The 26,237-nt window shown below is 54.0% G+C and overlaps 11 protein-coding genes across 11 annotated transcripts; 5 read left to right on the top strand and 6 right to left on the bottom strand.

The window, feature by feature from the left end:
* Nucleotides 1-133: 133 nt before the first annotated feature.
* Nucleotides 134-3,180, bottom strand: SETTUDRAFT_18701 (uncharacterized protein; the record flags this gene model as incomplete). Its single annotated transcript, XM_008021930.1, has 2 exons — nt 134-256; nt 304-3,180. 2 exons carry the CDS (start codon nt 3,178-3,180, stop codon nt 134-136), a joined length of 3,000 nt encoding a protein of 999 aa, XP_008020121.1.
* Nucleotides 3,181-3,694: 514 nt separating this feature from the next.
* Nucleotides 3,695-4,618, top strand: SETTUDRAFT_153051 (uncharacterized protein; the record flags this gene model as incomplete). Its single annotated transcript, XM_008022817.1, has 2 exons — nt 3,695-4,174; nt 4,259-4,618. The coding sequence occupies 2 exons, from the start codon at nt 3,695-3,697 to the stop codon at nt 4,616-4,618; spliced, it is 840 nt and encodes a 279-aa protein (XP_008021008.1).
* A 70-nt stretch (nt 4,619-4,688) lies between these two features.
* On the bottom strand, nt 4,689-5,143 carry SETTUDRAFT_18703 (uncharacterized protein; the record flags this gene model as incomplete). The annotated part of the gene is made up of 4 exons (XM_008021931.1): nt 4,689-4,709; nt 4,756-4,896; nt 4,949-5,041; nt 5,096-5,143. 4 exons carry the CDS (start codon nt 5,141-5,143, stop codon nt 4,689-4,691), a joined length of 303 nt encoding a protein of 100 aa, XP_008020122.1.
* A 334-nt stretch (nt 5,144-5,477) lies between these two features.
* SETTUDRAFT_134083 (uncharacterized protein) lies at nt 5,478-9,174 on the top strand. Its single transcript, XM_008022818.1, has 5 exons — nt 5,478-6,166; nt 6,226-6,305; nt 6,356-6,403; nt 6,453-7,576; nt 7,622-9,174. The coding sequence occupies exons 1-5, from the start codon at nt 5,739-5,741 to the stop codon at nt 9,140-9,142; spliced, it is 3,201 nt and encodes a 1,066-aa protein (XP_008021009.1). The 5' UTR covers nt 5,478-5,738; the 3' UTR covers nt 9,143-9,174.
* Nucleotides 9,175-10,465: 1,291 nt separating this feature from the next.
* SETTUDRAFT_30531 (uncharacterized protein) lies at nt 10,466-11,146 on the bottom strand (the record flags this gene model as incomplete). Its single annotated transcript, XM_008022044.1, has 1 exon — nt 10,466-11,146. The coding sequence occupies one exon, from the start codon at nt 11,144-11,146 to the stop codon at nt 10,466-10,468; it is 681 nt and encodes a 226-aa protein (XP_008020235.1).
* Nucleotides 11,147-11,823: 677 nt separating this feature from the next.
* SETTUDRAFT_30532 (uncharacterized protein) lies at nt 11,824-12,555 on the bottom strand (the record flags this gene model as incomplete). The annotated part of the gene is made up of 1 exon (XM_008022045.1): nt 11,824-12,555. The coding sequence occupies one exon, from the start codon at nt 12,553-12,555 to the stop codon at nt 11,824-11,826; it is 732 nt and encodes a 243-aa protein (XP_008020236.1).
* A 1,695-nt stretch (nt 12,556-14,250) lies between these two features.
* On the top strand, nt 14,251-15,989 carry SETTUDRAFT_86067 (uncharacterized protein; the record flags this gene model as incomplete). Its single annotated transcript, XM_008022250.1, has 4 exons — nt 14,251-14,594; nt 14,644-15,714; nt 15,761-15,801; nt 15,850-15,989. 4 exons carry the CDS (start codon nt 14,251-14,253, stop codon nt 15,987-15,989), a joined length of 1,596 nt encoding a protein of 531 aa, XP_008020441.1.
* Nucleotides 15,990-19,510: 3,521 nt separating this feature from the next.
* Nucleotides 19,511-20,155, top strand: SETTUDRAFT_68004 (uncharacterized protein; the record flags this gene model as incomplete). Its single annotated transcript, XM_008022137.1, has 1 exon — nt 19,511-20,155. A coding segment is annotated over one exon (645 nt), but the record flags the coding sequence as incomplete, so codon positions are not given.
* Nucleotides 20,156-20,754: 599 nt separating this feature from the next.
* SETTUDRAFT_30535 (uncharacterized protein) lies at nt 20,755-22,358 on the bottom strand (the record flags this gene model as incomplete). Its single annotated transcript, XM_008022046.1, has 3 exons — nt 20,755-21,828; nt 21,875-22,065; nt 22,112-22,358. 3 exons carry the CDS (start codon nt 22,356-22,358, stop codon nt 20,755-20,757), a joined length of 1,512 nt encoding a protein of 503 aa, XP_008020237.1.
* Nucleotides 22,359-22,574: 216 nt separating this feature from the next.
* On the top strand, nt 22,575-23,381 carry SETTUDRAFT_18710 (uncharacterized protein; the record flags this gene model as incomplete). The annotated part of the gene is made up of 1 exon (XM_008021932.1): nt 22,575-23,381. One exon carries the CDS (start codon nt 22,575-22,577, stop codon nt 23,379-23,381), a length of 807 nt encoding a protein of 268 aa, XP_008020123.1.
* A 1,060-nt stretch (nt 23,382-24,441) lies between these two features.
* On the bottom strand, nt 24,442-25,027 carry SETTUDRAFT_67405 (uncharacterized protein; the record flags this gene model as incomplete). The annotated part of the gene is made up of 2 exons (XM_008022135.1): nt 24,442-24,627; nt 24,707-25,027. Coding segments are annotated over 2 exons (507 nt in total), but the record flags the coding sequence as incomplete, so codon positions are not given.
* Between the last annotated feature and the right edge of the window lie 1,210 nt (nt 25,028-26,237).

Below are 26,237 nucleotides of genomic sequence, written 5' to 3' on the forward strand. Positions count from 1 at the left end.
CTTGTGCATGACAAGAAAAAAACGCGTAGCATCATGGCTATCGTTTTGGTAAGAAGAAGGAAAAAAAGAATACGTCATGCAAGCGCAGACAGCAATACAAACCCATTATCAAAAAAACAAACAATTAATCTATTCAATGCGGCGTCGTCATTGTTCGCGAGAGGTTTGAGCGCTGCTGTTGGCTCGAAGGGGATAAAGCTTCCTTGCGGAGTTGACGAACGACGGCTTCTAGTTTACGGCGTTCTTCTTGTTCAGCCTGGAAGAGATTAGTTGTCATGTTTAATATCAAGTAGAGTAACATACCCTCAATGCCTTCAATCCCTCTGCAGTTCGATCTCTCATCATCTTTCTAAAGTCTTCGCGCAACATGCGGATGCTCGTCGCGCCCATGTCGAACTGGGCTGCTCCGCCGTTGGGCATGCCGGGGCTCCGGACGCCAAGCCACTTGACCTTTTCGTCACTGAGTTCGCGTTCCAGAGCCTCTTTTTCGTCGCGCAGCTTGTCAATCTGCGACTCGAGTGCGTCACGGTCCTTTTCGTTTTGAATGGCGTCGCGCGTAAGTGCTTCATACTCGGCCGCCATGCCTGACAATTCAGCTTTGAGATTGCGTTCGGACTGGCGTGCTTCAGCCTCGGATTGTGAAGCAACGTCCTGGACCTTGCGCAGTGCTTCAATCTCGCCTCGGAGAGCCTGGTTCTGTACGCTCAACTCATCCAGCTCCTTCTTAATCGCTGGATTGGCGGCAGAATCGGCGGCACGCTGGGCACGAGTACCATATGCGCCATCTAGCTCTGCCTTGGCAAACGTCAGCTCAGTGGTGAGCCGCACAATTTCGCTTTCAAGGCTGCGGAACTCTTCCTCCTTGGCGTTGAGGTTGTTGGTGGCGTCTAGAGAGCGTGCTTCGGCTGTCTGCTTTTCTTCCGTGACTGCTTCCAGGGTAGCCGTGATTTGGGCAATCTTCTTGGTGGCCTCTGCAAGCTCCGTCTTGATGGTTTCTCCAACACGAGCCTGCTCCTGGGCTTCCCTCAGCTTGCCCTCGAGCATAAGAGCGCGTTCCTGGGCATCCCGCACTTGAGCCTCGTAGCCGGCAGTGCGTTGTTGTGCTTCTTGCGACGACACGTTGTATGCAGTGTTGCGCTCTTGGTGGTCCTTGAGCTCTTCTTCGTACGTCGCAGCGCGCTTCTCGGCCTCTTGAAGCTTGCTGTGGTAGTTGACAGCTTGCTCCTGCACGTCCTTGAGCTGGTTTTCGTAGGCAATGGCACGCTGCCTGGCCTCCTTGAGCTCCGTCTCAAACGCAATCACGCGCTCCTGCACGTTGATGAGCTGCGCCTCGAGCCCAGCGTTGCGCTCCTGTGTCTCGCGCAGAGCATCAGGATCGACGCCGCTCTTCAGTCCATCGAATTGCTGCAGTTCTCGCAAAGCCCGGTCAAGCTCATCTTCCATGGACCTCTTTTCCGATCTCGCGCTGAGGATTTGGGTGTTGAGCCGCTCAAACTCGGCCTCCTTTTGCGCGTCAGACTTGCTGTTGAGCTCACGCTGCTGCTTAATCTGCCGCAGGAGGACCGATTGCTTTTCCTTGAGGCCAGTTGCGCGCCTAAAGAGCATCTGGATCTTGGAGGTAAATGCGAGAAGCGAGTAAGTCTCGGAGCTGTTGTCTTCGTCGGGCGAGAGCTGCTCTTGGTTGTCAGGGTCTTCAGCAAGCAATCGGCGTCGCTCCCGCTTGCGCTCGAGCGCTTCGTCCTCGCCCTTGCGGATCATGTCCCACAGACCCTTGATGGTGCTCTCGTACTTTTCGGCCTTTTCAGCATCCTCTCCCATGGGCGCGGCAGAGCGGAGGTTGCTGATCTTCTCGTTCATGGCATACTGAATCTGCTCCAGGTTGTAGAACGAGTCCTCCATGTAGTTGAGCTGCTCGGTCGAGCCACTGCCGGTAATGGCAGGCGGCGGGACAATCCTGCCAGCCTGCTCGTCTGCCGAGCGACTGAGGACCCCGTATAGCTGGTTGTTGATGCCCTCCAGGCGGCCTTCGACCTCGCTCAGCGTATGTCTAGTGCTCGAGCGAATGTTGACTTGTTCGGCACTAATGCTGCGAATGCCCTTGTCGAGAAAGTCGAGCTGGCGATCAATGGTCGAGGCATCCACGGTCCCTTCGAGCGCAAGCGGTGGCAGAGAGTAGTCGTTGTCGCGTTCGGGGTTGGTTTCGATGATGACATTCCGCAGCCGCTCATTCATCTCCTGCAGACGTGTGGCCACGGAGGAAAAGGACTGGTTGGCACGCTCGGGCTGGTGGTGTTTTCCGTTTTGCAGCACGTCCATGAGGTTGTCGAGGTTCTCGGGTGTTCTGTAGAGGCTGCGTTCGTCGAAAAAGGCGGCAGCGGCGCCATTGAGGCGGGCCTCGTCGTACGTATCCAGGCTCGCCGGGCTGTCTGGTCTCCCGAAGCGGTCGTCTGTCCGCTGGGCGGCCTCGTCGCGCTGCTTGGGTCCTTTGTGCGTGAATTGGAGCACGGCGGCCGTGTGCATCAGCAGCTGCATGTCAATCATGCGCATGCGCGACTCAATCTCCAGACACTCGCGGATAAACTCCTCGACCTTTTTGTTGCTCGACTCGAGGCCCTCCTGCTCCTTGGCGTCGTAGTCCTGCACAGCATTGCTGCCCTTGCTGCCGATTCCGCGCTTGTGTGCGTTCGCCTTGCTGCTGGCCAGGCGGCCGAGCGAGCGGGTGGCATCGCGGATCTTGGTCTCGGACTCGAGCTTACGGCGCACTGTGCTCAGGCGCGTGTCGAGCATCTTCTGCTCCTGCTTGAGCGCATCCACCTCCTCGACCGTCAGAATGTCGAAGTTCTGGCTGTCGCCCATGGCCGTCTCGACGAGCAGGTGCATGGCGACGGGGTCCGTGTTGAGCGTGTCGAAAGCCCGCTTGCCCGAGTTGCGCGGCGTGTAGACGCCATTCTCGCGCACCGTCTCGCGGCGGCCGTCGACAAAGACGTCGGGGGGCGGGATGAAGGCGCTGGTGCCAAAGCGCGGCGAGATCTGGTAGGCCATGGGGAAGAAGCTGGGCGAGGGGGCGTCGATGCCCGAGGGATAGTTGGACGTGGGCGAGGGGAAGCCATACTGGGGGCGGGGGCTCAGGGCGTCGGGGGCGTAGGGGTACTGCGTGCGCAGGGCCGTCGTGTTGCTCATCGTGGACACTCGCAGCAGCGGGCGGCGCGTCGACGAGGGCGAGTCCAGGCGCTGGGGGGCGGCAATGGAACGGACAGAGAGCGCAATGGGGGCGCTGAGGAGGAGGACCCGCGCAGCCAGCGAGAGAGAGTGAGGGCCTCACGGGGCGCGAGGCATAGCAGCGCCTGTGTATTTTTTGTTTTAGCTCGCGGCTTCAGGAGAGGCGTTTGGTTGGGGTCGAGGGGGGAGGGGGGGTAAGGTAGGGAAGGGGAGGGGGCATGCAGGCAGGCCAGGCAGGGCAGGGTTAGTTTAGTCAGTGAGCGTCGAGGCTGCGACGGCGGGAGATTCGCGGCGTGGCTGCTTCATGCGCTTGGCAGGCACCCGTGCCTTTCCACCAAACAGCGCGCTTACTGTACTTACTATCAGCTATACTCCTGTGCCGCCCTGACGCGTGCACTCGACGCAATCTGCACCCCCAATCCCACGCCTGCTAATCATAGCCTGCACGGCCACGCCCATCGCCATCTTGCCACCCATGGGCGCACGACCAACGTTCGCGCCGGACCAGGTCGCCCGCTATCTTGATAGGCTGGGCCTGCCCGAGGCGGAGCGCCGGTACAGCGTGGCTGGCCTGGATGCACACGACGCGCTCGACTATCTGGCCCGCCTGCAGACGCTGCACCTTGCTGCCGTCCTCTTTGAGAACCTCAGCCTGCACTACTCGGCCCATGGCACCGTGTCTGTGCATCCCCACCAGCTGTCCAACAAGATCATTGGCGACGGCAATGGCCGCGGCGGCTACTGCATGGAGAACAACAGTCTTTTTGGCACGCTGCTGGCCTCGCTGGGCTTTGCCGTCTACTCGGGCGGCGGCCGCGTCCACGAGCCGGCGGGGTGGACGGGCTGGCTGCATCTGCTCAACTTTGTCACCATCGGCGACACCAAGTACCATGTCGACGTTGGCTTTGGCGGCGACGGTCCGATTGTGCCCATGCCGCTGGTCCGCACAGGCGCTGTGCAGAAGCACATTCAGCCTGCCGCCGCGCGCCTCGAGTGGCGCAACATTGCCGGCAGCACCGACCCGGGCCAGCGTCTCTAGGTCTACGAGTACCGGCGCAACGACCAGAGCGCGTGGGACGTCAAGTACTGCTTCACCGAGCTCGAGTTCCTGCCCTGCGACTACGTCTCCATGAACTACTTTAGCAGCACCAGCCCGCGCACCTTCTTCACCACCATGGTCGTGGCCGACAAGAAAATCATGGGCGACGACGGCGAGCTGGTGGGCAAGATGAGCATGGCGGCCGCGTCGCTCAAGTGGAACGTTGGCGGGCAAAAGACCAAGGAAATCGACTTCAAGAGCGAGGCAGAGAGGATAGAGGCGCTGCAACAGTACTTTGGCATCAGGCTCAACCAGGCAGAGCGCGACGGCATTGCCGGCCTGCCGTCGGAGATCAAGTAGAAAGAATTCATTCTGAATCTAGGCGCTGGTAGCTTTCCATGCCGTGCTTGTGACGACCCGATACTCCTCCTTACAAGAAGCGTTGCTCGCACTGGCCCGGTTAGCACATGCCATGGCCCGCTGCCGTCGCTACATACCCTCCATGGGTTGTTGACCTCGAAGCCGGCCGGCGCATACGGCTTGTCCGTCTGCCCGCGCATGAAGCCCGTCAGCCGGCGGTCGCGTTCCATCACTGCATCTTGTGAGTAGACGTCGCATGAGGTCATTGTCCAGTCGTACTTTGCTGTCGCCTGTTAGCAGTCATTCAGCCCGCCCGCACTGCCCACTCACCCTGTCCCATGCATCGATTCCGCGCCGCGTCCGCTTGCCTCCGTTCTGCATCTCCTGGAGCTTTCCGACCGACACGGCGCTGAAGGCGAAGAACTGCACCCGTCAGTATACCTGGTGCTGCCCCGCGGCTGCGCGCCATTGACTCACGCCGGTCATGATGGCATAGGGCAGCAGAGCCTCAAACGGGACGCCCATGGTTGCGGTTGTGTATCAGTTGCTGCTGGTGTGTGGTGTGGGGTGGTTGTCGTCGACTGCGAGCTAGCCAGAGGTGTCGTCGGCGTCAAGTGAGAGGTGCGGCCGTGCGTGTGTCTTGGCTCCCCCGACCTACGCAAAGAGTGTCATTTCAGACGACGAGAGCGCATCGCCCACGCCGTTTCCGGGCGAGCTACAATTATTCCCAGTGTCGCCCCGACTCACCCGTTCAGACGAACCGCGAATCCCGCCCCCTTGGCCTCGCTGCTCCGCGGAATAATTGCCCTCGTCGCCATTGCGCTCCTCCGCCTCCCCCACGACCACCCACAACGCGACTGCGAGCCTGCCGCATCTCGCTGGGCTGCTCGCCACCCGCGACATAGACACAAACACCCGGCACAGGCCAGGAACGCGCTTGTCCTCTGCCACGCCCGCCCCAACGCGCTCCACCACACTCGACGCGACCCCGACTCGCTGCCCCCAGCAGCCGCTGCGACTGCCACCACCCGTTCAACCCATGTGCTAGGCCTCACGCTTCCCCCGGACTGCGACAGTGGCTTATTTTGCCTCAAAGGTGGCCTCTGCCGTCAACTTCGCCATGGCGGAGCTTCTGGGCCAGGGCGCACCCAGCACCAACGCCGACGTCGACGACATTGATGCCGACGGCGAGTATGAGATGGATGATATAGAGTACGACCAGCCCCCCGTCACCCCGGCTGTGCCCGGCATCCAGCTCCATGATACCGACGCCGAGGGCTCCGACGTGGATGCCGAGGGCGACGAGGTCGACGACGACGAAGACGATGCCGAGCCCGTGGGCGACGTCAAGATAGCGCGTCGGGCGCCTGTTTCCGACGACGACGAGGAAGACGACTACGACGCCGTCAAGGAGTCGTCAGACGCCAAGTCGAGCGACAGCGACGACTCCACCAACGCCGACTCGGAAGACGAAAACCAATGGCAGGCGAGTGATGATGGTGAGGAGGAAGACGAGCTCGTCAAGTCGTCCAACCCCAATGTGTGCATGTCAGTACAGACCTACACGTAGTGACCCCACTCGCAGCGCATCAGCTGACGCCCACCAGATACTGCAAACAAGACGAGGACAATGACCCCAGCCCAGAGTTTGAAGAGTATCTCTCGTGCGCCGTGTGCGGAGACAATGGTGAGTATTCATTGCTGTTGACATGTTTGGTCGCTGACATGTTGCTGCAGCACATCGGCAATGCGCCCGTGGCGCTAACACGCTTAGTCCCGATGACGGTATGTTCTCATGTCATGTCATGGCCAAAGGCTCCACTAACCCTTGCAGATGCAAAGCGTTGGCGCTGCGATGACTGTCTTGACAACTTTCCCACAGAAGAGGAGGAGGAGGAGCAGCCGCAGCCGTCTGCTCGTCGTAGGCATTCCTCCAACAAGCTGACCAAAGAGCTGCTTCCTTCGCTGCGCGGCGTCGACCCAGCAGGCCATTCCATTTTCAAGGACCTGATTCTTCCAGATGAACAGCCAGATGGGCTCCGTTCGCTGCGCAAGCGCAAGACTTCGCACGGCGACGAGGCGCCTGCACTGGTACCGTCCAGGCAAACCAGGAAAAAGCGGAGACCCTCGGAGGCTACCCATTCAGATGCAGCCCCATCGTTGCCTGCCTCGCCCCGGCCACCATCGAGAAGCGTTCGAAGTGCTCGCAGCGCCATTGGTGATGGTCACGAAAGCGGCGCCGATACAGAGCACACTGGATCAGACCGCGAAACCACCCGTCTTCGCCCAGCGCGTGCGCGGCGTGGGCAGCCAAAGAGAAATGACAAAAGACCGCTCGCTTGGATTGAAGAGGCGCAGGGTCTTAGCCTGATTATTGCGTTTCATCTCAACAACGAAAAGGTCCAGAAGATTGTCACCTCCAAGCCCAAGAAAAAGGCCCCTACCATTGAGCAGGAGCGGCAGGAGAGGCGGCGCGAGCGAGATCGAGAGCGGCGCGAGAGGAATCGCCGTGCGGCACAGGCGGCGCGAGAGTCGCCAGACATCCCGCACTACCCAGCCATATATTCCCAGTACCCCACGCCCTTTGCAGGCTTCATGGACAAGGAGCAGGATGAGTCGAAAAGCAAGCCATATGGTGGTATCCTGTCCGAGGCTGACGCAGACACGTCCAAGACGTATCCTACGCAGGCCGACAGGAAGCGCTTCGACGACGCTCGCATCAAGGCCGAGGAGGACTGGAAGGCAAAGCAGGCTGCCCTGTATCCCCCCGAGCCGGTGCGGTCCCACAAGCAAGCAGCCACTGCAAGCAAGATCAAGTGTGTCAACTTTGGCGGCTGGGAAATCGACACTTGGCACGCTGCGCCATATCCAGAAGAGTATAGCAAGAACAGGGTGCTTTACATTTGCGAGTTTTGTCTCAAGTACATGAACTCGGATTACGTTGCGTGGCGGCACAAGGTGTGTTGAATCATCTCGAATCTGTGACGTTACTAATGTCTCCAGCTCAAATGCCCCGCAAAACACCCTCCTGGCGATGAGATTTACCGCGATGGCAAGTACTCCTTCTTCGAGGTGGACGGCAGGAAGAATCCCGTCTACTGCCAGAACCTCTGTCTTCTTGCCAAGCTCTTCCTCGGCTCCAAAACGCTCTACTACGACGTCGAGCCGTTTCTGTTCTACGTCATGACCGAGAACGACCAGTTTGGATGCCATTTTGTCGGCTACTTTTCCAAGGAGAAGCGGCCGAGCTCACTCAACAACGTCTCGTGTATTCTCGTGCTGCCCATACACCAACGCAAAGGCTACGGGCAGTATCTGATTGAGTTTTCCTACCTGCTGACGCGTGTCGAGCGGAAGACGGGCAGTCCTGAGAAGCCGCTGAGTGATATGGGTCTGGTGAGTTATCGCAAGTACTGGCGACTTGTCTTGTGTGAGGAGCTGTTAGAGCAAAAGGCGCCAATCAGCATATCCGCCATATCAGACCGCACGGGCATGACTGCAGACGACATAATATCCGCTCTCGAAGGTTTGCGTGCTCTGGTACGCGATCCTGTTACAAAAAAGTATGCGCTGCGGCTGGATCTCGACTACTTCAAATCTTATCTCGAAAAGTGTAACGCGGCCGGCAATCCCAAGATCAACGCCGAGTGTCTGGTCTGGACGCCCTATGTCATGGGCCGACTGGGTCAGTATGAAGACGGCCCAGCTCTGCAGACTGTTCAACAACGAGACGAAGGCGACGAGCAGCCCGAGGAGGGTGTGCAGATGGAAGCGGCAAAGGCCAATGGTGAAGCCGATCCGTTTACTCCTGCCCCGACTCTCGCACTGGCCGCCGAAGATTCAGTCAATGGTTCGCCCGCCCCCGGAACACCCCTTGCCAATGGCTCCACCATAGCCCTAGCAGGATCGCACATGGAGGAGCCCGCCATTCCCCCGACGCGCTACGAAATCTTCCCCCCGATCCCCGGCCAGCCCGCCCAGAAGCGCCGCCCAGGCCGACCATTTGGCTCGCGGCGGCGCACAAGCACACCCAACCGTATGCGCAACTCGCCCATGACGATTCACACCGCGCCTGTATCAAAAATCCAGCTCTCCCCAAGCCGAAACGCAAAGGCACAGATGTCCCCGTCCGCCAACGGCGCCTTTACTCCCGGCACCATCTCGCTCCGGCGCACGCGCAGCCGCCTGGGCGAAAGCGTGACAAACGGCGACGAAGTCGAGGACGGCGGCGCCGTCAAAGCCGTCATCACAAACGGCCGCAGAAGCACCCGCTCCTCTGCCAGTTCCCGCGGCAGCCTCGATTTCAAGGGCAAAGGACGCGCGCTCCCAATTGAAGAGGAGGAAGAGGAAGAGGAAGAAGAAGAGCAGCACCAGCCACAACAACCGCAGCAGCAGCAGCATCATGACCATGACCACGACGAGGACGAGGATATCGATGCTGATGGCGACTATGACGACGAGGGGCTCATGGATATTGATGCCGAAGGCGAGGATGACGATGATATCATCATGGCGGATGCATAATCCTTTTCTTCATTTTTCCTCTTTTCACAAACTCCCTTTTTTTTCTCATCTCGAGCATCTGTTAGATGAATGGGGTCCTGTGGCTCTTTCTATTTGCCTCGCCCTAACCCTCCATCTTTTTCTTCTTCTCTTGTTTGTACATGCGAGATATAGCCATGTTTCTAAGTAGCCCTTTTCTTTTTCTTATTCCCCCCCCCGTAACGGGTCTTTTAAAACGGGGGTTTTCTGCTGCCTACGACTTGACTTGACTTGACTTGACTTGACTTGACTTGACTTGACTTGACTTGACTTGACTTGACTTGACTTGACTGCACTCTGCACTCTGCACTTTTTATATATATCTCTCTCGTGTACTATGTACTACTAGCACAACTACTACTACTACTACTACTACTACTACTACTACTACTAGCACTGCTTTATTGTTTTTCTTCTTCCTCTTCTTTCGCCCTGTTCTTCGAGTTTTGGGGCTTTTCTTGCAGGCTTTCGAATGAGCTCGTTGTTTTCTATTTTTTTTGATACCTAGGGAAATGGTGTTTTTTTTGGGAGGGGAAGGGAGTGGATTATGGCTGGAATGTGCGGAGAGGACAGTATTGATGGATGGATGGATGGATGGATGGATGAGAGGGAAAGGAAGGGAATATGTATGTTTGTTTGTTTGGGTTCTTGCACGCGGAAAGGTTGCAGAGTGAGCATGTAGGCTGGATAGATGGGTCAAAGGAAGGGGCGGTGAAATGGCAAATTAAAGTATATTTTACAAAGTGATTTATTCTGCTGTGTGATTTTTGCTAGTGATTGTATTGTGGTGATTGTGAGGATAAGGTGGAGGAGAGTAGATTGGGTAGAAGACATGTGTTCTTCTTCTTTTTTTTCTTTTTTCTGACTTTTGATCTAGTTATTGGTTTCTGGATGATGAGCTTGTACGATAAGAGGCGAATTTCGCATGCATATATAGACAGATAGACAAGCATAGACACATATTATCAATTACTTTCCTCGATGCATTAATTAACCCCCCAGTACGCCGAATGATATTTCCATTCGCCCTATCAACCAATCCTTAATCCAGCATTAAACCTTCGTAGCCGAGTCCCTCGCAGTCAGACATTAAACCTTACTGTAAACCGCCTTTTACCATCCTGTACTCATGGACATGTGTCGAAACAGACACAATGCACTGATGCAAGCCGCCCATTCTACCCAACGCCCAGAACCTAAATCTCGTATTGTACAAAGTCAACTTTTTCTCTTTTTCCCCACCTGTTTCCCCTCGTTATGTCGTAGCACACAGCACTGCATGGTACCTCGAGGTCTTGCCCGAGACTACTGCGTCTTGCACCCGTCCTGGCGACCGCTTTTCTGAGCATCAGACTCCGTGGATCCAGCGGGTGCATCCTCCGTATTTACCTCGCTTTCTGGTTCCGTGCGTGCAAGTGCTGCATTGATCTCCTCCACCATCCGTAACGTCTCTTGATGAATTCTGCTTGCTTCCGCTGCACTCGCGGCGTGGCTATCGAGGTATTCTTTCGTACGCGCGATATGAGCATCCATCTTCCGCCTCATTTGCACTGCGGCCTTTACGGTGCTGATGACGTGCTGAATTTGCGCCTGATGAGCAGCCGTGTACTGGGACTCGTTGGGCGGATTCTCGCTTTCTTGGATGAAAGCCAAGTGTTGCTTCGCAAATTCCATTGCTTGTCGAATTGTGGCATCTATCGTCTCATCGTCTATGCTCTCATCGTCGTCGGATGATTCGGCAGATACGTCGGGTGCTTGTGACGAGCTAGCGCGTGGTGATGGTGGTGATAGGGTCCGCAAACGCGAAGCAAAGTGTGAGATTTCCGAAGCGGACATTGGAACAGGTGAAGGGTTTGGAGCAGATGCTTGTGTTGCGGCATCTTTGTAGCGAGGAGATGCTGCGTTTGGAGAGGGCGCTGTGGTGTCCTGAGAGGTGGTTTGTGTTGCGGCGTCGACGTACTGCGCGGATGGCTTTGAAGGCTCCATCTTGTGCGAAGTTGAAGATATGCGGGTGGGTTCAGAATAAAAGTGAGTCTGCAGAGCAAACAGAGCATAAATATGGTGGCCTAGTCACGTGCGTAGCAAGGCTCGGTGGTGGTCAGAGCGCAGCGCGACTTGGGAAGAATACTTGTCTTCTCTTTTTTTTCGGGGTTTGAATTCAGTTCTTGGGCTCCGAATGGCGGGTTCGGATAATGAGAGGCTGATGCACTTGCATACAGAGGGACAGACAGACGTAGGCGTGGAGAATCGGTCACTGTTCTACGTAACATGAGTCTGTGTCTGAATGCCTTATTAACGAATCCATGATTATTGACATCTATCAGCTTCACGTTCATAGCGGTTATTGAAGTTTACACAATTCATTCATATAGACGCTGAATAAAAGACTCGTTTTGTCAGCACTTCGCTGACTTCTTCATTAGCTCAAGGCTAATCTCTTCATCAGCAGACAACCAATATCACCACTAAGCACAAGGCTACCACCAATAACCTAGATCTATCACAGGATCATCCTCTACAACCCCAGTATCTCCACCCCAGCCCCCTTCCTCCGCACCCGTCATTTCCTCATATCAAAGCGCATTTTCTGCGTATTTAATAAGACAATCAAAGTACCAAGTTAGCGTATTGTGTTGCCTAGTAAAGTTGTACATACACGAGTATTAGTTCACGCTGTCCAGGGCCTCTTGCGGAGTACGCTCAATGTTGAACCGGAGCCGGTACAATTGATATATTGTACGGCGAGGAAGTGTTGTGTCCGCCCAGAACCGCTGCTCTTCTGGGCTGAAGTCGGGTTGCCATGCGGGTTTCTCTGCGAATTCGTCGGCTTTGTGTTGACGCCTTTGTGCGTCAAGTTGTGCGAGTTCGTCCGGGTTTAAAAGGCTGCGGTCCTTTATAAATTTGTGGTATAGACGCTGCGAGATGTAGTTGGACCATGGTACGCGGTCGTATTCTTCAACTTCAGGAGGAGGCATGTTCGAATTATTCGGGGGAGCGGGCGACTCGGCAGGTTGCTCTATTTGCTCCATTGGCTCTGGATGGCGGCGAGGTCTTTTGCCGCGTTTCCTGTACTGTTTCTTCTTCTGATTCGAAGCTGCTTGACCTGTAGAGCTCGATGGGTCTCGCCAGTTGACAAAGTCGTCGAGTTCTCGCTCAGTCTCGAATTTGAATATGTGCGGAGATATACGAGGTTGTAGTTCTTCCGCCTCGCACATTTTCTTCCAGCATCTGAAGCACGTATTGCCACAGCCGCATGTGAATGGATTCGCGCGGTTCGCATTTGCGGGCGGATTGGTGTGTGCTGTCGAATTAGGCATTGACGGATTCGAGTATGGCCAACTTGTATGACCGGGTTGGGGGTATTGATGCGCATCAGGTTCATAAAAAGACGCCATAGTGTGCACACGGAGGAGAAAGCAAATTTTCGTGGAATAGCAAGCAGTAAAGCCAGCGCCATTCACTGACTTAAAATTGACATCGCAGACCAACTTATCGTAGTCCTACTGGGCTATGCAATGTTGGTATTTTGTGTAGATGAAATATTACCCTAAATCACCAAGACAAAGCAACATCAGAACAGATTTCATTGAGGGATAGGTTGACCTTTGGATTTTGCATGCAATCAGCAATTGAGCATTTTCCACTTGTTGCTTGAGCAGGCAGAATAGTCTCACCTCATTGCAAAGCTATTGGATAGGATATGCTTATATTGCTAATCATGTATGATTTTCTCTTTTTTTACTCGCGAATCGAATATAGATATTACGTCTAGAATAACGACATCAAGTCGGAAATGGTGTATTATAGGTAATAATGAATATACATATAAAACTCACATGCCTATTTTGAAAAGATGACCGCCTTCTACACTATTGGATATTCTTTTCAGGCTTTGCAATAGTTTGAACTGTGCCTGCATTAATTCGTTGAGAAAATCCCCTTTGCAAGTGAGCGTTAACATCGCATCCATCATCTAATTATACCCGTCTATGCCAAGTACACAGAATGAAAGTATTCGAGACCACACTTCTTTTATCGCGTCACAATGTGAATAGGTACAAATTGCAACACTCTGTTGATATATCTAGTATTCCTATTGCTATATAATACTTACAACAATGTACAAACGAACAAACCACTAAACATGCATCTCATCCATATAATCCGAATAGATTATTACTATATCCTGTAAGACCAACCGACTACTTTCTGGCTAAACCCATTATCCACAGAAACACCAACACCCAGTCTCCAAGGTGCTTACCTCACCAGCTTTAAACTATATGTTCATTTAGTTTGAACCATGGTCTATTCACCTCGTCAAACAGTAATGGGAAAAGTTGCAGGGGATAAAATAATGCGCCTTTTCACAAATCCACTAGGAGTAAATAAGATTTCCCAAAACTCTCAAGCCCAAAGTTTCTTTGTCTGGACGCGGAGAATTTCCCCAGCCTCTATTCATTCCCATAAACACACACACGTAGGTATACCTACACCCACCCCTATCACCACCCTATAAACAAAATAGATCACGATGCCCTCGGGCCATGTACGTCATTCCGTCTCCGTATATATTCCGATTTGAGAAAGTGCTCCAACGCCCAAACACCTGTTGAACGCGTTGGGCCCGCGTTCAGGCCATCGTGGCCCGCACAGGCACATACCCACGAAGGCCATGCTCAGCGGGTGAGGCTGAGCAGGGCGGGGCGCACTATTCCCAATGGAGTTAGAGTTTATAAAGCGTTAGTTGTTAGTACGAAAGGCAAAGGATCAGCGATACCGGCCCGGTTTATTGACGGCGTGCGGTGTGTGCGATAAGATAAGGGGGGGCGTCGTATGCGGGGAGCAAGTAAGACGACAAGCCCCAAGCCCCCAAGCCAAAGACGACTTTACCGACCAGCGACAGGGATAATGATGCCATTAGTGGCTGGAGGTGGGAAACAGGAAATAAACGCCGCCTGGGCGCGAACTCCTTCCCATCCAACAGAACATGTGCTTTTTCTGAGCAACCATCCGGTTCCTGCATCCCTCCAGCCTCCCCGCGCCCCCCCCTGGCTTTGTTCCTTTTTCTCGGACTTGCGTTACGAACAATGTTTGCGCCATCGCTCTTGTCGCTTGGCATTCTTGTCCCACTTGTCCTCGTCATCCGCGTGCTCGTGCAATACGTGCAGAATCCACTACGCAAGATTCCCGCTGCACATCCCCTTGGGCACTTCACGTCGCTGTGGATAGCTTCGGTACGCTGGCGGGGCATTGAAAATGCAACGCTCAAAGCTGCGCACGAGCGCCTCGGCCCGATTGTATGCTTGGGCCCCAACGACATCAGTGTAAACTGCGTCAAGGGAGGCATCCGCGATGTCCATGGTGCCGGGTTTGAAAAGGTCAACGCCAAGGATGGATACAACTGGTATTCTTTCTTTTCAAACTATGGCGGGTGAGCGGAGTTTGGCGGCGTGGACGTGCGGCTATTGACTCGTCGGCAGGGTTGACAACATGTTCTCCACTGGCAGCAACAGGCCGCACTCGCAGAGGAAGCGGATGCTGAGCAACATCTACAGCAAGTCGCATATTCTTGCGAGTGATGCGCTCATGGCGCAGACATCTGCCATCATCTACAAGCGCTTTCTGCCCTACCTCGAGTCGACCTTTGCCCAACCAGAACAGGGAGTCCTGAACATCTACGCACTACTGAGTGCAACAACCATGGACATTGTGACGTGCTATATTTTCGGCCTGGACGCCGGGTCGAACCTTATCGACAACCGTGAGCAGCTCTCTTGGTTCCTGGACTTGTACAACTCGCGCCGATCATTCAATTTTTGGCCGCAGGAATTCCCGACATTGACGCATGTTGCAGAGAAGTGGCTCGGCTACCGATTTACACCAACATGGGTCGATGAGGCAAACAGGGAGATCGAGAGATGGACCGCCAATGTGTGCGATAAGGCCGGCCGTGTATTGAATGCGGGCAATGCAGGGGTCGAAAACCGGCCTGTAGTCTATCAGCAGCTCCAGAACAGCATGGCCAAAGAGGCAAACAAGAGCGGAAGCAATGTGCCGCAGGCGACCGAGGTTGCAAGCGAGGTTTTGGACCATCTCGCGGCTGGCTTCGACACGTCGGGAATCACGCTGGCCTATGTCGTCCACGAACTCTCAAAGCACCCAGAGGTCCAGGCACGTCTTCAGCACGAGCTTCTCGGCATATGCCCACGCGTTGCCCAGTCATCTGCGCCAGACCTGCCCGACCCCAAGGCCGTCGACGGGCTGCCCTTGCTGCACTCAGTCGTCTGGGAAACCCTGCGTCTTCACTCTGCTATTCCCGGCCCGCAACCACGCTTCACACCACCGCAAGGCTGCCGTCTTGGCCCTGGAGAAGCAGCGTACCATGTTCCAGGGGGGGTAAGGGTGAGTGCAAGCGCAGGTTTGCTGCATCTGAACGAAGAGGTGTATGAACGTGCCGACGAATGGAGGCCAGACCGGTGGTTGGACCTGGACAAGCTGGGCGAGGAGAAGCGGAGAGATATGGAGAGCCGGTGGTTTTGGGCCTTTGGAAGGTTAGTTGCACTGTTGACGTAAGAATCTGCCGCTTACCATGCACAGCGGAGGTCGTATGTGCGTTGGAAGTCATCTCGCAGTGTACCGTAAGTGCCGATCTCTAGCCAAATGTCCCGAGTCCTGACCCCGCGCAGAGATGAAGTACATTGTTGCAGCCCTCTACTCCAACTACACCACGGCCATTGTCGACGATGCGGGCATCGAGCAGTCCGACTCGTACACGGCACCGCCCAAGAGCGACAAGCTGATGGTGAGGCTGGAGAAGCTGACGTAGAGACGAACTGTTTGGACCCTGATCTCCAGCATGAAGCAAAGAAGAAGTGGCTGCCCCGCTGCACGTGCAGCCAGTCGATCAGCGGAAAGTTACGAACAGGTAGAGTAAGCGAGTCGCCGGACTCCGGGCACGGCGCCCCCGGGGCCGGTTCACGCCGTTGTAAGCGTGAACCATGGTAGAGCCGTATCAGCTCTGGACTAGCAAGCCAATCGCGTCTTGTATCTGGTGGGGCTCTGCAAGGGAGATGATGACAATACAAGAGTCATTCAAATCACTGTCGACACTGTTTCGCGCCCCGTTGCTTCTGGCAGTCGCGTGTTGCCATTGGGCTTGTGCGTAGACTGACTGTATCAAGCCAATTTTGTTCTTCAGCTGTTCAGGCCCAGCTAGTGTAGGCTAGCATCTCCGAGGAAATGACCATGGGTTCGGTCGGAGAGGTCGACAGCCAATCGAGCCCGCCGTGGTTTGGGCCGGCCCACGACCGGTTCTGCGTCTCCTCTTTGTCCCGGGATCATGTATCTTCTGCGGAACCAGTTACACTGTGCGTATACAAAAGACGAGCCTCTTGGCCTGCCCGCGGCCCTGGGCTTGCTCATGTCATGGTAACGGATGTGGCGAAGACATGTCGGCTGGATGCCGCCATCACCTCAGCTGTCAGGACTGGTGACTAAAAGCTAGTGTTTAAGTTGAATTGATTCATGCTGCGATACTGTGATGAGCGGAAAAAGTACATCCAAGTACATGCTGACTGGCAAATTGATGCTGAATCATACAGTGGACGAGCATGTGTACATAGGATACCAGACTGATTGATGTCACTGCCGAGTTAGTCCAGACGCACGACAAAGGTAGCTGCAGTAAGCTGCGTAACATGTCGGTCATGCGGTGGTGCTAGGATTGCTAGTGCGGACTTTTGGTGGGTGCCGTCCGTGGCCATGTCTCTTGAGCATGGCATAGGCGTCTGACCATCAACCCATTTCACATGTACGGCGTAGCGGGCGGCGGAGCTGCAGTAATCGTCTGTTTCATGGAGCCACGAGAGTGTGGGGAGTGGAGACTGCTAGCATGCGATTAGATGCGATGCAGGGGAAGGTCGTCGAGAGAGCTGTGTAGCAGTATGCCCCACATGTGTCAAGGGACCAGCAGGTTTGAAGCCGCTCCCTCAAGCCGAACACGGTCCAGATTAGTTTTACGCAGCGGTAAAGTTTTCGGCTTTGACTATGGCAGTGCGCCGGTGAAGTGCAGATTGTGGCGCCTGAAAGGATGCCCGTAGATGCCAAAGCGGGGAATGCCCATGCGTGGATTGAATTGGCTAACGGTGTGAGGTGCATGTTGCGAGTGGAATCAACTAGACGTGTCGGGTGCGTGTGCGAGTGAAGGCGTCGAGGCTGTCGTGTGCAGGTAGCGTGTCTGAAACGCTATGGCAGCGTCGATGGGCGTCGGCAGCGTGATGGCAGTCGATGAGTCGTGTTGTGCGGCGAGCGAGTATGGGTCATAGTAGGAGCGAAAAAGTAAATTAAGTGCATACAAGGCCGATGTTGGGATAATATTTGCAAAATATGGAGGGCGGCAATAGCGCAGGATGGTCATGTGCTAGAGGACCAGCCCCGGGGCGGCCCATGAAGGCACCGCGCACGTGAGCTCAGACTGGCCGACCTGGCCACGCTGGCGGTGACGAGGCAGAGAGCGTGGACGACTTGGTGGTTTTCCATTTGCGATGTGCGATGGGCGATTCGGCCTGGTGGGCAGGCAGCGGGCAATGGCCTGGGTGGCATGGGGCCATGCTGTCCCGGCAAAAGGGCAGCTAAGGACATGGCGAGATATAGCGGCTGCTGTCAGAGGAGAGGTTGCCGGGCCAGCGGTCTCGCCCCAGGGCGGGCGGGCGGGCGCTCACTCGCCGGCTGCTTGTGGTGGCTAAAGGGATAGATGGCGAACGGGGGTTGCAGGCCACGCAGTGCAACGTCGTAGAATTTCCGTCCTCGATGCAAAGGCCAAGGCGCGACTGGCGGTGCTCGCAAAGGCTTGGCGCCCCATCCCTGCAAGCATCCCATTCTTGTCTCGTGCAAAGTCGCTGACATCCCTGCTCCAATTCACTCCACCCCCCCAGCCACCACCGCCGATCATCCCTCCCCACATGCAGCGTTGCTGGGCCCTCCCACTCCAAGCACAGCAGACACCTCTACCTACGCCCGATGCTCTGCTAGCCCTTGCGGTGCCTGTCTCTTCTGCTGTTTGGCTGCTGTGCGTCATTCACCCCCATGCGCCTGTGCCGCCAATCGGCACACCTCCTGCACAGCTCCCGCACACTTCTCGCCGCGTCCCAGGTTGGCCATTGACCAGAGCAGCATGCTGTCATCTGCTGTGAAACTCCAACCTGATGTCGGCGCCCTAGCCTCCGCCTTGCTGGCCGTCTGAAAGCCTCGAGGCACGTCCCGGAGCCGCCATTAGGCCCCGCCAGACGCTCTGCATGCTAGCCACCATGTGCCTGGACGTGTTCCGTACGACTGTCTGCGCCTGAGAGCGGCCCCGGCGGCTGTGCTGTCGTCACTCGAGCTGGTGCCGGGCGGGTGCCGGGCTGGGTGTCGAGCTCGCCATGTCGAAGCCGTCTTGTACATTACTTCTTCTGGAGCTACCGCACTCAGGCACCCCCGTCTCTCTTTATTTTGACCCTGGCTTCTCACCTTGTCACTCCGACTCATCGCTTCAATTGCCTCCTCTACGACTCGTCATCATCCAATTACATCAACACTCTACCACGGTTCCGCGCCACTCAGGACCCTCGCGACGCCTACGACTTGTACCTGGCCCAAGTGCTCTGTACTGTGAGATAGGACAGTCGCAGTACCACTAACCTAACGCGGAACATATCCAGCTGCTACCCCCCCAGAAAGTGCGCCATTTCCAAGTGGACATCACCGTTGGGTGACCCCTCAGCCGCCAGCGGGCCTCTAGTTGGGTCCCACTGAATACTGCAAGCCCTGTCCCCACTACCGTGCAAGCTATTTCCATATCGAGGCTTTTCATAGAGCGGCAGTGCCCCTTGGATCCGTCTCCTCAGCCAGGCAGCATCACCCGTGCTTTGTCCCAGGACAAAACCGCCTTATACGACTCACCCTCTTGCTCACACTTCGCGACCACATTTCCATTACCCTTTTTCTGATAGGCCCGCCTTGCGACCGACTTTCCATTACCCTTTGTTTCATAGGCCCGTCTCGCTGATTTACCTCAACGCTCGGTACCGTACCCAAATGAGCCCATCAGTAACCTTTGAAAAAAAATTCGCTTCTCAAGATTCTGGGGCACTATAAATCTGGCTGTTCCCATCAACCACTCCACGGCACCTAAACTACGACTGCGGCTACCACTACCAAAACCACATCAAACGCAACCACAGACGAGCAGTTCTAGAACACGGCGCCCAAATGGCCTTCTCGTACAATTACCCACCCTCAGGACCATATGCGCCACAGCGCAACTTTGTGCCATATCAGTCGTCGACAATATACTCGCTTCCAATTTCAACTACCCCTACCACCGGCGCGCTAACGGCTTCATCATGCTTCCTATCCGTCCGCCAACAACCTAAAGAGGCCCTCGTCACAGTCAAGGGCAAGGAGAAGTTCAGGAAGCCCGTCGACCCTCCGCCTATGCTGCAGCTCAAAGTCAGCTCCGAGACCGACCCCTCGCAGCAGTTTCTGCAAAACCCATACCTCTTCGTCAGCGTGTCGCTGTACAAGCACGACAAGGACGAGCCCATCGACAGCACACCGAGCGACACCCTAGCAGGCACCCTCGTCTCATCGCTGCACCGCCTCAAGGACATTGACAACAAGGACGGCGCGTTTTTTATCTTTGGCGACATCTCCATCAAGGTCCAAGGCTGCTACCGGCTGCGCTTTACCTTGTACGAGCTACAACCCACATTTATCACATTACAAGACCTGCCGCAGTACCAGGGCGTCGACGGCACCGACCTTTTTGGCACCTACCAGTGTCTCGGCCACGTCATGAGCGACAAGTTCAACGTCGTCCTCCCCAAAGACTTCAAGGGCCTCGAGGAGTCTACATATCTTTCACGCGCTTTTTCAGACCAAGGCGTGCGCCTACGCCTGCGCAAAGAAGCCCGCGGCATGATGGGCAACAAGCGCTCCATCAGCGAGCAGGAACAACCCCCCATTGCAAAAAAGCGGCGCGAAGACAGCGTCGAGAGCGCAAACACATCACTCATGAACCCTTTTCCCTACGCCGTTTCCCAGTACGTCCAGCCAACCTACATGCAACCCCAGCCAACGCAGGACCAAACATACAACTGGAATCCTTACGATCCTTTTCTTTGACGAGTATATGTCCCCAGAGGAGTCATGGCGTTGCATCGCGGAGATGCCCCTCACCCTTTTTTTTTTAGGTCCGTTTATTTGCGACCACTTGTTAGTTAGCATTATACAAATTAATCCAGTGCTTTTTTGCCACATGAGTCTTCCAATGCAAAATAAAATAAAATGTGACATGTGTGATATCCTCCCTATACTCCGACCTCGGATGGCAATTCTGTCCAATCCTGAGGCTTGGAAAGATATCTGATTACCTTTTTCTGTGGAGACATTTCTGTAATGATGATGATAGTGATAGTGATTGTGTAGTCGTATTATTATTAGACATTAATCTACGTGACTTGATATATCGTACATGCCCATGCTTCTGCTTGCTACTTCTGTCCATCCATCTATGCACTAGCAAAGAGCTAGTGTTGAATGCTGACTCATAATCAAGAGAAGCGCCTTGCCTGCAGCTTAGGCAGATTTTCCCTGATGAAGTCCTTCATTTCCTTTACGTCCTTTTCCCTTTTGGCAATGGCCTCGGATGCGAGCTCCAATTTGTCTGCAGCTTCGTGTACAATTTTGTTCCAAGTAGCCGTATCCTGCTCAAGATCCTTCTCCATGGCGGCTAGCGCACTGGATGCAAATTCGGCAAAGTCGGATTTCATGCGAGATATTGTGCTCTCGTGTTCGGCGATCTTGCTCAGAGCGTCTGCGAGAGTTGTCTCTAGCACGTCGAGCACCTCTGCGAGTGTCTCTTTCAGACTATCTCTTTCAGCATTGCTATCGGCAAGATTTTCGCTGAGCTGGTTTCTCTCTCTCGTCAGGAGTAGTTGCTCTCGCTTCGATGCATCGTCTTGATCTGACCGGGCGTGTATGGTGGCAGCCATCAACTCTAACCGATTCGCCGTGTTGTGGATAATCGTATCTTCGATACTTTTACCCGTTACTTGATTTATATCGTCGTCAGATCGTGGATCCTCGTGATCGGCTGGCTCAAGGTTCAATTGCGAATTCGCAAAAGTGATAGCTCTGCGCCGAGACCACTCGCTCCCTGTAGCACAAAGTTCGGAGTGTTGATTCACAGCCTCGTAGTCTTCGAGCTCTGAACGGAGGTCGGCAATCTCCTCCTCTTTATCTGTTATTACCGTAGCTTGGTGCTCTAGTTGTGCCTTCTCCGCTTGCCAGCGCAACCTATCGTGTGAGTGCTGCGTGCGCTCTTCGGACTGCGCTTGATCCAAGCGTTCTTTGACCTCTTCCCATGCGGATCGTTCGCGCTCATGTTCGTGGGCTGCATTGGCAAGACGACTCTCTAACTCCTTTTTCTCGCTTTGCCACGCTGATCTGTCTTTGATGTACTCCAAAATGTGAGTGTGTTCTTCGGTTTCCAGGAGAACCTTCTCTGCTGCCAGTGTAGCCTCGCCACTGCTGGGCTGGGCTGCTATGTCAACCGCATTTTGGGTGAGCGTCGCAATTTGTGCTTCGAGTTGCGCTTTTTGGGTCCGTAACGAGTCGCATTCCCCCTAATTATATATTAGAAGGCACATATATCGAGAGACGAGAGCCCACCTGTAGTGTTGAAATTTGGTGTTGTTTGTCTGCGACATCCGCTTCGGCATCGTTCTTCAAGCTCGCCACTAACGCGAGCTGCTTCTCCAGGTCGGCCAGGTCAACAGTGCGCTGAGCAGCTACTTGCGCATGCAAATCTGCATTTTCCGTTTGAAGGTCTTCAACACTCCGCTTTAGAGCCCGGTAACTGCCTTTTGGATGTCAGTTGTTGTGTCATAACAATCAGTCGAAACATACCTAAGCCTGCACGCACGAGAGCTGCTGAGCCTTTGAGTTCAATAATACTCTCACGAAGCGCCTTCTCTCTATTAATCTGCTCCTCTTGGTCTTGTTGTTGCTTTATCAAGGCCCGGCTGAGTTTCCGTTTCGCGTCAAGTTCAGGGTCTTCGTATTCATAGTTGTCTAAAACAGGTAATTTTACAACTTTTCCTAGTTGTTGCAGGGCCGGGAAGCCGTATCCCTCTACGTTGTAATGGTGCGCCATGGTTGTGGTGCTAGTTGAATGGTTTTGGTGGGGTAAAAGCGGGTGGAGCTGCAATTATTTCCGGTTTTGGGAGAGCGCATACAAAGCGCGCACTGGCCACCACCGAGCCTCGCTGCGCACGTGACTAGGCCACGATACTACGGTCAGTTTGCTCCCCAGACTCACTCTTTGCCTCTTTGCCTCCTTGTACCTCCCCGCCTTTCTTCCCTGCATACTATGGAGAAGTCACTGCATTCAACTTCCGCGCACGACAAGAACGCTACAGCCCAAATTACTGCTCCGAACTCGTCAATTCAGCAGATGCAGCATCCGAATCAACTCGATGCATCAGTGCCTTCTGGCGCAACGAATCAACAGAGTACACAGGCTATAATACAGAGAGCAAAGGATGTCATGGTGCGTGCAAAGACTTTTAGTGAAGGGCATCGACCCATTCCTGCAAGATTTCAGTACACTGCTGCACATCGAGCAGAGGCACGGGTGCTAATGAATAAGCTAGAAACGATACATCACAGAGTCAAGACCGTCAGTGAGCAGACTGAGGATATCCAAAGTTCCTTAGACAAAGACACGGTTGCGGCAATGGCAAAGGCACATCGAGAACACGAGGAGGTCGTAAAACTGTTGGACCAGGCTAGAAGTGTGTCTATAATGCCCCAGAGACGTGGTCTCGAGCATCTGGAGCTGGACAATAGCGAGAGTCAGCGGCGAACCGCTTCCGTGAAGAATCCATTCCGAAACCAGCGACTTGCACCTTCCAGATTACTGCCACCTGGCCCTACAAACAGCATCCCAGGTGTTGGAATGCGACAGGTACCAGTCAGCAGCCTTGACACTCAGCCTCAAGATGCAGCCATAACCCCCGCGAACTCTGCACCCATGGCACAAGCTACTGACACAGAGACGGGTAATACATCAGGTTTTATGATGCAGAAACCCGTAGCCTGCAAGATCAACTCAAGCCGACGTAACCGCATGCTAGAACAACAGCACAAACAAACAGGATGTTGCAAACCCATGTAGGAAAAAAGAGAAGGGGGCCGGATGAGAACGGTATGTGGAAATGATGACAAGAATGATGTTCGGGGTGGCTTCGATGGAAATATTACACAGCACTAGATAGATAATTCACTCATGCTAGGGGTCCTACATGGATTGCTCATTTGTGGCGTGTGCTATACGGATTGCGCGCTCAAGTTGGTGGGCGGTATAGACACTGCTGCGCTGGTGTGAGACTAGTTAGAGATGGGGGTGGATAGTAATGTTTCCAAACTAGTTCTCGGGCCCCCAATATCTGCTGTGTCGCAAATGGTATTGAATATAAACAACAATAGCAGAATTGAAGGGCGATCTCACGCTGACGTGTCGGACGAGAGAAGACATGTAAGTTTCGAATGTATATTCATTTGGGACTAGAATACATTGTTTCCATACGTGTACTTTCCACCCAACCCCCATTAGGTTTCCATCGATGCATGCTCAGTATCGATTCACTGATGCAAGTTCCACCATCCTTCGTTCAAAGCAAAAGGCAAATTCTCTCGCAAAAGGTTGGCGGCTAGAAATCGAGCAACAGAGCACTGGACTGAGAGTCCGAATACGACTGCTCATCCGTAGACGATTGAGTATCGAGGGTGTCATGCGATAAGGCGGGCAATGCGTTGACCGTCCCAACAGACGCAGTTACTTCTCGCTGCAACAATCCCATAACTCTCTTCGCAGCAGGATCATCGATAACATCAGGATGGTTCATGATTTCATCGCAAATGTCAAGCCCTTCGTCTCGATCTTCGTACATTCTCGCGCGCAGCTCAAGACGCTGCTGCTTGCGTTCTGCCAAATCAGCCATCAGCTTCGCGTTGTCTTCATACAGCTTGCGCTTCTCCTGAGCCACTTCTTCGGTGCCCTGAGTGCAGGCTATGATTTTCTTTCTGGCAGCCTTGAGGTGTTTTTCGTACTTGCGCCTCTTCTCCTCGTCGCGCACCAAATTTCGCTGGCACGTATCTCCCCTTAGTCGAAATTCTGTTGCCGCATCCCAGAGATGCGCTGCAGTCTTCGACAACAACTCTCCTGTATCAGAAGAGCTCACGCTGATACCTGCGGGCGTGACTCTGAGCCCAGTGCCTATTTCAAAATAGGCCTGCGCACTCCGCGAAATAAGTTCTTCGCCGATTTGACATTCTTGTGGCAGCGCACAGAAGAAAATGACATGCGAATCCAGACGAAAGCCACGATCAGGAAAGAGGTGTTGGAACGCATTGAGAACGAGCTCACTGAGCCAGCTCTGTGCTCTATCCGCACAGTACTTAGCTGTCGAAGCGGTGCTTTGCTTGTTTTGCGAAGCCGACATATTTCAGGGTCCAAGGTAATGGTGCTTCCCGAGCGGAGTCGTCAAGCTCCGTGATATTGTTCTCCAGCGCAGCGCAAAACGTCAAGACATTTTTTGCTCGCTGTTTGAGGCCTCCGAGAAAGAAGTGGTGGCCAGACTTGATGTCTTCTTCCGTTGTGTCCACGCTTCTCGACTGACGCTCAAGTTTTGCAATCTCTCTTGCGTCCTTGTCATTGCCACCAATGTATCGACGAAGTAGCTCGGTAACTTCCATGGCTTCGCGGGGTGTGGGCGATTGTGCATCCCTGTCGACAATCTCTCTCACGTATAAACACGGTGCAAACTGCTCGTTGTATCCTTGTATCCATTCTGAATCTCCATGCTCATCCTCGTTCGGAGAAAAAATCTCTCGCAGTGTCTGAACTTCCTTCGAGCGAGGAGCAACACCCTCTCCATACAAAGCCTGCAGTATCTCTTGCCGCGAGCTGGCAAGGAGGAAGACGGTGAATTCTCTCCATTTTTTCAGCCGGCTGATTTCTTTTTCTCCGTTTGTGAATGGATGCTGAGCCTGTTTCGACTCCTTATAAGCCTCGTCGATGACCGCGGCATAACCATACTCTTCATACAACTCGCTGTACTTGTTGTGACGCGGTACAGCAGCAGCTTCAGCTTGTTGAACTTCATCCTCGTCAAGAGGTAGGCTGACTGCGGGTCCTTTCGGCGCACATATCTGAGTTGACATGCCTAAATTCACTGCGTCCTTTGTTTTTATTTTGAGGCGAAGCGTGGGCGTCTCCCGTAGGGTTAATGGTTACACGGCTGTTTTGAAATGTCCTCGGAGGCGTATTGTTATCGATATGTACTATGTAGCGAAAGTTAGTATAAATCTACAAGTACGATTTACTGAAGATGAGACGAACTAGGTGCGAACTGCTGCTGGCTTGGGGCGCGGTAGGCCTGTTTTTTATAAGCAATGAGCTGGCGATATGAGGAGCTCCGGTTTTGTGTGGCGATCAGGTTGTGCGGAAGAGGAGGAAGGCTCGGATCGCGCAATATATGCTCTGTGGGCGCCAAGCCACAGTGAATGTCGAAAGAGGCAATCACGACTAGCTTGCCTACCTGACTGACATCATTTGCCACCTTGCAGCAATCAAGACACAAACATATCACAAATGCGCAGGCACGAGATTGAGGACAGTAGTTGTAGATCCAACATTTGGTATTGTGAACTACGTAAAGTCAACCGCACAGGATGACCGGCGTTATATGAATGATGTGTGTACAGAGAAATGGAACCAGCACAAGGCTAGAACAAGGGACTAGAGGCAATTCTAGTATCATAAATTGGTACGAGGTCAATATCATGAACAAGCACAACGCTGGTATCATAAACTGTTAGCAAGCAGGAACTGAAGACTAGAAACAAATCTGGTATCACGCATCAGCACATGAAAAACATCAAGGATTAGCCAAAGCTAATTTCAAACACAAGCGGAATGGTCGCGGGAAATAGAAAGGAAGAAAATGAAAAAAAAACGAACAAGTTCGTT

The sequence above is a fragment of the Exserohilum turcica genome (assembly GCF_000359705.1).
Source record: "Exserohilum turcica Et28A unplaced genomic scaffold SETTUscaffold_1, whole genome shotgun sequence".
Lineage (NCBI taxonomy): Eukaryota > Fungi > Ascomycota > Dothideomycetes > Pleosporales > Pleosporaceae > Exserohilum > Exserohilum turcicum.